Raw genomic sequence first — 11,387 nt, forward strand, 5'->3', positions numbered from 1 at the left:
TGGAATTTACAATTTACAAGTGGAGGGAGGTTTTTTTTCTTCTTAGAATGTCAAAAATTCACACGAATACCCCAATAAACACCCGAGAGTATACAAATTCTTCATTCTTATGTTCTATGAATAAAAATATTTTTATATGAACCTTCAATCAATAAGTATGTTAAAATTAAAAAAATAAAATTTAAAACACCATAAAAATTGTAGAATCATATTTTCATAGGTTTTAAACTTGTTTGAACTTCAATTTAGGCTCTAAGTAACAGTCAAATCGTCAATAAATCGACGTTTTTGTTGACTCAATTAATATAATTCATGACCTAAAAGTCATGGAACACATCTACAGAGTCAAGCCAATGAGCCTTTAGAGAGCTCCCAACGGTCCGTCCACATGGCCGCCCACAGCCGCGTCCAGGTGGGCGCCGATGGCACCACCTCCGCCCAAGTCCCGCCCAGGTGCTCGCCCAGCTCCTTCGTCTCTCTTTTCGTCCATTTCAATCACATTTGTGGACGGACGAGAGTGTTTATTATTTTCTTTTTCTTCTTTCTGTTATTTATTTGTTTTATATTTGAGTGTTAATAAATTGGGAAAAAGATGAATTTTGCAGAGTGAGAGAGATGAATGGTGAGGCAGAGAGAAGATGAAGATAGGGGATGGGAATATCTTTTTAATTTTTTATTAAATTCTGGCCCCACAAATTAAAGCATACTAAGTAAATTTAATCAATATTGTTTTTAAAGTTTAATTACATGTAAGTTAATAATTAATGATTATAACTATAATATATTAATAATTAATAATACTAATAATGAAATTATTATTAATAATAAAGTTTAGTTTTATTTAAATAATTGTAATTTTTTAATAATATAAAATAATTCAAAAAGAAAATAAAAAATGGAAAGAGGAGTGTCTTTGTTGGGAGTGTTTAGTCCTGGGTTTAGTCCTGGGAAGGAAGTGATGGAGGTGCTGATGTGGCGCTGAATGATTGGTTAGTCCTGGAAGACATTCTGTCATGGTTGGGAGCACTCTTAGTACGAATGCATTTTAGTCCTTGTGATATTTTCACTCCCTTATAGATTCACTACAATTTCATGTTATATTCTAGAAATACCCTTCAATGAATACTAGTAAGAGATTTGTACAATGCGTCATTTAAGGGTACCTTAGTAACTTTGAGTTGATATATCAAAATCCATGTTGGAAATATCATCTCTTTCTTTTAATTTAACTTTTGCATTTTTAATTACTCCGTAATATTTAATACTAGATGCTAAATTTTGGCGTCTATTGCCTTGTAGTTTGTTGCTTTTTTATTTCCGTCATGGATCTAGGCTGTGGCAGGAATTTCGACCGCCGGAGGTTTCTAGGCTTTTTAGGGTAGGTTTGGTCCTTTGCTTGTTGGGTTGGTTGTGTTAGTTCCACTTTCCCTGTCGTTGTTTGACTTTTTTCTGGATAACATGGAAACATGCAAATCAAGGGTCTTAATTTCTCTGCTGACTTCATCAATCAACCCACAAATACAAACAAACGGTCCACAATGATATACGATTTCATAACAATTCTCCATTGTACACCTTCATTCATCCCTCATTTTAAATCTCGAAATTTGATTTCCAAAAACAATATATCTCAAACTCCTAACAATTCTCCATTTTCTTTCCCATAAATACCATTACTTTCGAAAAACACCCCTCTGGTCGTCGGCACAACTCCTTTTCCGACAATTATTCACCATTTAGCCTCTTCTTTGGTACTTGCATCTTCGATGTTACCTTATATACTTAGATCTGTTGATGCGGACCAGTTTCAGAGAACCTGTAACGATGTCAGACCTCCTGTTACCGGAGTAAATATTCCGAATTCTTCTCTACAGGTGGTTCACGATAGTGATGGTTCATCCATCTTCATTGGAAGACTCGATAAGTCTTTTTCTAGGCATATGATTGAGTCAACCTTCGGTAAAACCGGACCTTGTCGGAAATCAAATTTTGGCCAAGTATTATGTATTGCTTTGTTACCTTTTCTGATGTTACTTCGGCATCTGTGGCTCTGGATTCCATGAACGGGTCCCGTGTATTTGGTCACCCCATTTTCGTGGGTTGGCCGGTCCGACGTGCTAATCGTGCTATCCGATTAAACTCCCGCCGTAACCGTTCTTCCACGCCGGTTAAACTTCGATGTAAAATTGGAGTGAACAATCTTTTCACGTGCCATCTAAAGTTAAGTATCTTAATTGTTGATTCGGTACCGTTGGAAGATTCAAAGCTTCAATCTTTCCTTTTTTGATAAAAAATACTCCGTAATGCGTCTATAAACTTGGTTTCCAAAGTGGGCAATTTTGCTGCCATTGTTGCTTGTGCAAACGAAGGTGGCTTTCAAAGTGTGCTTCCTTCGAATCAGACAACTTTGTGCTTATAAGCACGTTTAAATATTTGGCTCGGAAATGTTTTCAGTTCACTTGGATAGAGCTTGAAGCGACCCGTCCTAATCCATAAGGACGAATACATTACATTTGGTAACATCGCGAGGTATTTGACCTCTATATGATACATTTTACAAACATTGCATTCATTTTTAAAAGACAAACTTTCATTACAACGAAAGTTGACAGACATGCATTCTATCTCATAATATATCCAAACTATGAATGACTTATTATCAATCTTGATGAACTCAACGACTCGAATGCAACGTCTTTTGAAATATGTCATGAATGACTCCAAGTAATATTTCTAAAATGAGCTAATGCACAGCGGAAGATTTCTTTCATACCTGAGAATAAACATGCTTTAAAGTGTCAACTAAAAGGTTGGTGAGTTCATTAGTTTATCATAAATAATCATTTCCAATAATATAATAGACCACAAGATTTCATTTTTCATAAACATCATTCTCATATCAGGCATTTCGCAAACTGCATAGAGATAAAATTCATTCATATGGTGAACACCTGGTAACCGACATTAACAAGATGCATATAGAATATCCCCATCAATCCGGGACACCCGTCGGACATGATAAAATCGAAGTACTAAAGCATTTCAAATTCCAGAATGGGGCTTGTTGGGCCTGATAGATCTATCTTTAGGATTCGCGTCAATTTGGGGGTCTGATTAAATTGTTTAAACTGAATTTATATACATAGTTACGACTTTGATGTTTTTGCTGATTTGTAAAATTGTTTGTATCTTAGGGATTAGGCTGGTTTTGTGATTGTTCGAATGTTAATAGGGAGCAGCAGGTCTTCAATTTTTGGGCAAAACATAAACAATTGTATTTACATAAATATAGAAAACGTACGGTTAGTAGTGTAGCAGCTCAAGGGTGTTTTTGTTTGTTTTGCAGGTTGTTGAGCAAGGGTATCACAGTAGTTGTTACTTGATTGAAACAGAAAAAAGGAAGCAAGTACAGCAGCCTGGCTCATGGAAAAAATAAAACAAGTGAGTTTCGATGTTGGTTTGTTGTGATTTTTATGATGATCAGCGGGTAAGGAAACAGATGCAGTTTAAATGGGTTTTCATCGATTAATAATGATGATTTGATGATGGTGTGCGACGGTTTAGAACAAAAAAATTATCAGTAGCTGCAGTAAAATTTGTTTTGAATTGTGGTGGCTCGTTGGTTGACAGTGGTTCTTCCATGCTTGAACGAAGGTGGTGGTTTTTGCTGTATGTGGCCTTGATGGTGGTTGTGATGGTTTCGAGTCTAGCTTGCTCGCATATTAACTTAGACGAACAACCAATATCGATGTCAATTAAATTAAGTGGTTTGGTCTTGGGTTCATGAAGAAGGAAACAAGAAAGAAGGAGAAATAAGTGGATTTTGAGGTGATGATTGAAGAAGAAATGTGGTTAATGGATTGGTTTCATAATGTATGTAATGTAATAATATATATATATATATATATATATATATATATATATATATATATATATATATATATATATATATATATATATATATATATATATATATATATATATATATATAAAGTTTGTTAGTGGATGAATGGATGTTTGATTAGAAGTAAAACAGAAAGTTAAATGGTTAGATAGTGGGTGTCAATTAGAAACAGGAAGGAATTTGGTTGTATTTAAGATATGGATCGACATATGGAATCAGAATCAGAAGAAAGAAAAGATAAAATATATAAAATAGATTAAGATTGGGACGTTCAACAGAATTGTGGAATTACATGTTCTTATAAATTGTTTTCAATTAATATCAAAAATTTATAAATATATTAATATTAATATTTCTGCTATTATTATTAAATATAATAAAAATACTAATAATAATATAAATAATAATATTTTTAATAATAATAATAATAACAAAATAATACTAATAATAATAAGGATAATGGTAAAATTAATGATAATCATAAGAATAATCATAATGTTTATAATTTTTAATAATAATTATACTAATAATGTTTATAATATTAATACGTAATAACAATAATAACTGATAATATTTAAATTACCATTATAATATATATATATATATATATATATATATATATATATATATATATATATATATATATATATATATATATATATAAACTAATATTGATATTGATATCAGTATTAATCACGAAGGTAATAAATAGGGTTATTATGACAACTATATCTTTAGCTTGTAGCTTCATTTAATATATTCAAGTTATTAATTATGTAGTATTTAATAAGTATATAGTAATTTATATTGAGTAATAGATCAATATACATATTATAATAAGTATCTATAGAAATCATATAATTTATTTCAAGTATAACTTAATCATTTTATATCTTATTTTATATACTTAATTTTAAATGTTTTAATTTATATTTTATAATTTCAAATTATTATATATACTTACATATATATATATATATATATATATATATATATATATATATATATATATATATATATATATATATATATATATATATATATATATATATATACACATATACATATACATATTTATAAACAATTGTTCGTGAATCGTCGGGAATGGTCAAAGGTTATCTGAATATATGAACATCGTTTCAAAATTTTCTAAACTCAATATTAAATACTTTGCTTATCGTATCGAAATCATATAAAGATTAAGTTTACATTTGGTCGGAAATTTCGGGGTCGTCACAGAGCTAAAGGGTATTCCAGTTTCTTATGCTTCGGTCGAGAGTGTTAATACGATTGCGAGCCTTTTTGGTGATGTCTTAAAGATAGTGAACGCTTCTAGTAGTTTGGGTAATACTGGTCCGTTGTTCGCTTTCGTCAAAATCGTGAACATGAAACATTTGTACGATTCGATTGAGGTTGATCTTGAAGATGATTTGTTCTCGGCGTGTTTTTTGCAACGTCTGAGTTTGATGTAAAAGTGTTACCTTCCGATCTTTTGGCTATTTCAAATCGTATCGTTTTTCGGGTGACCCTTTTAATGGTAATTATGCCGAGATTGTGACCGAAGCTTTGAACGTTACCCGAGTTGACGAGGATCCTCAGGTAGATGTGATCGATGTGTTGGATGCTTCCGGGGAATACGTTACGGTTGATGGTGGACTTCAATTCTGGAATATTGGTGAAGTGGATGTTACAATTTTGGATGGTGCTTCGGGCTCGATCAGGGTTGATGATGTGAATCATATTGATTTGAACTCGGTGCCAAGTTTGGTTAACGTTTCTAATCATGTTTGTTTTCCGGTAAAAGATGATAATATGTGTATTAATACACCTATTGACATTGTGGTGGATACCTATTTAGATGATCATGTTGCTTTGCATATGTTGGAAATTTAGTGTAATTGAGGGATTTAATTTACACTTGTAAATGAGTTATGAGGTACGGAGTGTACACACATTAAGTGATAGATTTCCCGGACCCAAAAGTGGTTTTCCTTTATTTACGATCTTGACTTGGTCTACTCTAAGTTGAGTTTTAGCTTGATGTCCAAGTTAATTTTTAGCTTGTTGTCCAAGTTGAGTTATAGCTTGCTGTCCAAGTTAGTTTTAGCTTGCTGTCTAAATTTTAATAAATATGAAAAAAATAAATCTTATTTATGGAAAATATTATTATCTTATGGAACGGATAATTCTTTTTTATGGAAAAGATTATTATCTTATAGAAAGTATTATTCTTATTTATGGAAAAGATTATTATCTTAACCACAAAAAATATTATAGGAGATATTTATGGAGAGTTAATCGGTCAATTGAATCGAATAAATCTTCTTCCATAATTACGGGTGCCTATAAATACATAGATGATTATTCATGAGAGGACACACAATACAAAACCCTAAATACTCTTTTGCAAATTGTTCTTGTTTTCTGCCAAAAGAACATTATCTTTGTCTTATCTCAAAGTGATATTCGTGTAACTCGGGCAATTAGGGTCGAATAATTACTTTCGAAAAGTGATATTAAAATTCAGTAATATATCCGGCTATCGATTATTTTACCCTACACGAATATCTAAAAACTCCAACAGCAAATAAGGTCAAAAAAGGAAAGAATAAAGTTAGGTTTTCCAAAGTTGTTTATGAAGTGCGAGATGAGCAAGTGGCGAGTTCTTCGAGTTCAAATCATAAAGGTTTCTTTGAAGATTTGGTGGATCATGGTACGGTTCCCCCATCAACGAGCACACTTATTAGCGATAAATCTCCCAAAGTCTTGAGTATTCTTTTCCAAACCGGGGTGGCAAAGGTGTTCGTATTGATAAGATTGATGGGATGACGTCACATCCAGATGAAAGGAATCACAAAAGGGCGTCCAAAGCCGGTGCGGCTTCTTTGTTTGTTTACGTGTTGGTGTTTGTAGAAATTTGGTGTTTGTTTAGTTTGTGCATTTATTGTTCGTGTCCCATTGAGGTCATGATCGTTTGGTTTATCTTTTGGGTTAATGTTTTGTGATTTCGTTGTGACTCGGTTAGAGTTAGCTACGTTCAATTGTTGATTGTTTTAGCAAGTTTACTTTTAGGCTTTTAGCGAATCGTTTAGATGGTTTTTGATATACTGGTTTTGTGGATTCTTCATTCATTGATGAAGGTTTCATAATTTTAATAGTAATCGTTATTTTAGTAAAAATAATTAAAAAAAATATATACGATTTCATAACTAGTACATTCCTAAAAAAATATATACGATTTCATAACTAGTACATTCCTTCATACATACTTAACCATAATAATAAATAAATACTAGTAGTAATATTATTGCATTTTATATTTATACATTTAGAAAGTAACATAAAATTGCTACAACTAGAAAAAAAGACTTACAAAAAAGAAAAAGAAATAATTATGAGATGATAAAAAATTACCAAATTACCAAATTACCCTTACCACTAAAACATCAAAACGCCAACATCAACAAGCTTCGGAACAAGCTGACCAGTCAAATGAAGTCCAACCAAATTTTCCAATCCACCAACACGTTCACCGCCGATAAAAATCGCCGGCGCCACCGTCTCTCCGCCACCCTGCAAAACTGACAACGCGCCGATCTCACCCTCTTCCAGTTCAATAACAGTAGGATGAACACCAAGCGATGCAAACAACCGTTTCATGACGTGGCACATACAACAAGCTGATCTACTAAATATAATAACCGGATTTTCAGAAATTAATCGTTGAATCCTCATTTCAGTTGATTCAGATATACCGATTGCGAGAGGTGAGTTAGTTGTCGGAGTTAATTCGAGACGAACACCGCCGTCGGATCGCAGATTCCGGTAGCCGTGAACGCCTTGCATATTGATGGTGTGTGAGGTTTTTGTGGTGAAGGAAGATTAGAGAGTTATAAATGGATGATTGTGGGGGTGGTGATTTACTATTTAATTATTTATTTAATTTATTACATCATAAAAGTAAACGTAATGTATTACGTAGACTCTACGCTTTTCTTACTATTATTGGTGCGTGTGACACGCGCTTGTCATATACGTATGATACAAAATGATTGTATTGTTATGATTTTTTGTAAGATTTTGTACTTCATTAATTTTGGTAAAAGGTTGATAGTTTCGCACATACTTTTAACTTTTTAAGTATGAAGGATAAACACTTTTTTTTTTTTTTTTTTTTTTTTTTTTTGGAACGGCAGGATAAACACTTTTGAACAATACCATTTGTAAATAATTTATACAAATTGTTGACAACAAAGATACGTTTGGTAATGTATAAAAAAGAATGATCCGATGGTGTGTATATATGAGTGAAATATTTATAAATGTATATAAGTATTAACTAGTTGAATCAATTGAGAAAATACGGATATTGTTATAAAAAAGAGTATTTTTTGTGAAAAAGAAAGCGATTATCATTCATCACAAATCATTTTACATTTCTTGGATACTTTTGTTAATTGAATTTTAATAAATACTTATCAAAATAGATATACCAAAGTATATACGAGTATCATATAAACTATGACAAAGTTCTAGACATAAAGGAGTGCACCCACAAGGCCACAAGACTAAATTTTATGTTTTATTAATTCTCTGTGATTATGCAAAAACCATTGAATTCTATAATATTCTCATTCATTCGAATCAATCTTCCTTGCTGCTTGTACTTTTTTATTATCTAGCAACTTACCTGATTCATGATTGATTTTAGTACCTACATAATTAAGGCACCAACTAACAAGCAACAAAATAAATCTGAATTGAAAAGAACAAATACGATACAAAGAGGGTGCATAATCAAGAAACTGAGAAGAGACTAGCAACCATCTTTAATCCAAACCAACCGGAGAAAACATATACCATAACAAAAACACAAGATCAGATGTCTTTGACGAACTCACCAAATTGTTTTTTCCAGACACCTTGAACTACCTTTTTCTTTTCAGGCTTCTTTAGCTTAGTCGAAAGCTCAGGTGGGTCCTTTGAATTGATAAGTATAGCTTTAACTTTGTCTCCTTCAAAACTTTTCATGACCTCATAAAAAAACCTATAAATGAGACCCAAACAAATTTTTGATCCCTCGGTATACACATCGTTAGCAAGAGGTCACTTGTCATCTTTCCTATCAAACCTTTTTGCAACGAATGAAAAAACCACCAAGATTTAACAACGCATTAAGGATTCACAACACTAAACTCACATGAGTCCACATCATCAATTCCATAACTCGAAGAAGATCCCTTTAAAATGAGCCTATATTTTGTGACAGTATCCTCCACATCCACATCAAACAAAACATTATTTGAGTCTTTCACGGTAGAAGAATCGGAACCATTAGTCCTAATGAGAATTTCTATGTAGAGATTCCGTGAATCCGAAGGACTGAAACCATCAACACTAAACCAGTACGATTTAGCCTTATATGTAACATTTTGATATTGTTCCTTGCTAAATCGCACATCGCACACAAACATCACTTGAACATGACAGGCCACCACAAGGAACAACAGGATCACAATCCAAATTACGAAACATCAGGACCACCTGCTCCCTCCACTAGTGCTTCCACCTGTGACTAGTGTACCTCCAACTCTTACCATTGTCACTCGCTTGCAAAATCGAATATTCAAACCCAATATATTCAAAGTATACATCACTCCATACTTACTCTCTTGAACCAACCACAGTTGCTTAGGACCTTGCCGATCCTATGTGGAAATTTGCTATGCAAACAGAACTAACGGCTCTCCATAACCTCGGTAAATGGGAACTTGTACCACCTGCTTCCACTCAAAACGTTGTCAAGTGTAAATGAGTGTTTCACATTAGATATCATTCTGATGGAACCATTAAGAGATATCGTGCTCATCTTGTTGTTAATGGCTTCCATCAACGTCCTCGAGTATTGATTATATAGAGACATTTAGCATGTATTAAAACCGGCTACTGTGACGACCCGAAAATTTTTGACCAAATTTAAACTTGATCTTTATATGATTTCGACACGATAAGCAAAGTCCTGTAATGGTGAGTCTCGAAAATTTTGGAACTATGTTCATATAAACAATTACCCTTTGACTGTGCCCGACGATTCGCGAACAATTGTTTGTAAATAAATATGTATATATATATATATATATATATATATATATATATATATATATATATATATATATATATATATATATATATATATATATATATATGTAAGTATATAAAAATAATTTGAAATTTTAACATATAATTCAAACATTAGAATTAAATATGTAAAATATGATACAAAATAATTAATTACGAATATATATAAATATATATATGATTTATATTAATAATTATTTGTAGTATATATAAAATATATAAATATTAAATAAATGTTATCATATAATATAATATTATATAAATGTAATATTAATATAGTAAATATAATTAAAAGTTAATTATAGATATTATCTTATTATTATATCAGTATTATTAATTAAATTATAATATGAAATTTGATTCATTTAATCTGTTATAGTTATTATCATTATCATTGTTAATATTATTATTATCAATAAAATTAATGTTAATATAACTAATAACATTATTAGTACCCTTAATAATAAAAATATTTTATCATTATTAAAGACAATGTTAGATATATTATTAATATCAATAGATAATACATAAATATGAAAGTTGATATATATAAATTGATATATTATTATTATTATTATTAGTATTATTGATATTATTATTAATATTAATATAATTAGTATTGTTATTATTATAATTAGCATTAATAATATTATTGTTATCAATTTCATTAAAAATTTTAATATTGTGACTTATTATTATTATTATTATTATTGTTATTATTATTAATATTATTATTACTATTAATTGTATTTAGATTATTATTAATTATAATTATTAATTATTAATAATAAATATATAAAATCACTTGTACGATTTTTTTTTTTTTTTTTTTTTTTTTTTTGGGTTCAATTCAGTTACATGTTCTAATCAAACTATTTTTAATTTTGTTTTTGTCTCTAAAAAAATCTTTTTACAATCGTACTACCAGTTGAAATCTAGTCATCTGATTAATATTTTATTCATTGATCGAAATTTCTGTCTCTGATTTGTTAACCGTCTAAATCAATTCCATTACATAACAAAATCGATTGTACTATCTATAATAGCTTCCATTATTCGAATATAACTTATATATAATGACAACCATTACTGAGATTGGGAATTAAAATAAAAAACAATCAAGAAAAAAATGGCGACTGCTATGTTTCTACTTCCATCTCCAAAAGCTTGATTTTTGTAACAAACTTTAAAAACCTTAAATGCAGTTTTGTTAGTAACATCCTAAACCACCTTTCTGCAAAATTTCATGCATCAATTCGTTATATCAAGCTTTAATTTCTGAGTCAAAGTTAATTTTACAAAAGTCAACCAATTTGTTCTTGAGTAAATTCGAATACATGTTGAT

At 30.7% G+C, this 11,387-nt stretch overlaps 1 protein-coding gene across 1 annotated transcript; it reads right to left on the reverse strand.

The window, feature by feature from the left end:
* Window positions 1–7,315: 7,315 nt before the first annotated feature.
* On the reverse strand, window positions 7,316–7,786 carry LOC139850265 (glutaredoxin-C6-like). The gene has a single exon (XM_071839850.1). It carries the CDS (start codon window positions 7,748–7,750, stop codon window positions 7,343–7,345), a length of 408 nt encoding a protein of 135 aa, XP_071695951.1. The 5' UTR covers window positions 7,751–7,786; the 3' UTR covers window positions 7,316–7,342.
* Window positions 7,787–11,387: the final 3,601 nt, after the last annotated feature.

The sequence above is a fragment of the Rutidosis leptorrhynchoides genome, chromosome 5 (genome assembly GCF_046630445.1).
Source record: "Rutidosis leptorrhynchoides isolate AG116_Rl617_1_P2 chromosome 5, CSIRO_AGI_Rlap_v1, whole genome shotgun sequence".
NCBI lineage: Eukaryota > Viridiplantae > Streptophyta > Magnoliopsida > Asterales > Asteraceae > Rutidosis > Rutidosis leptorrhynchoides.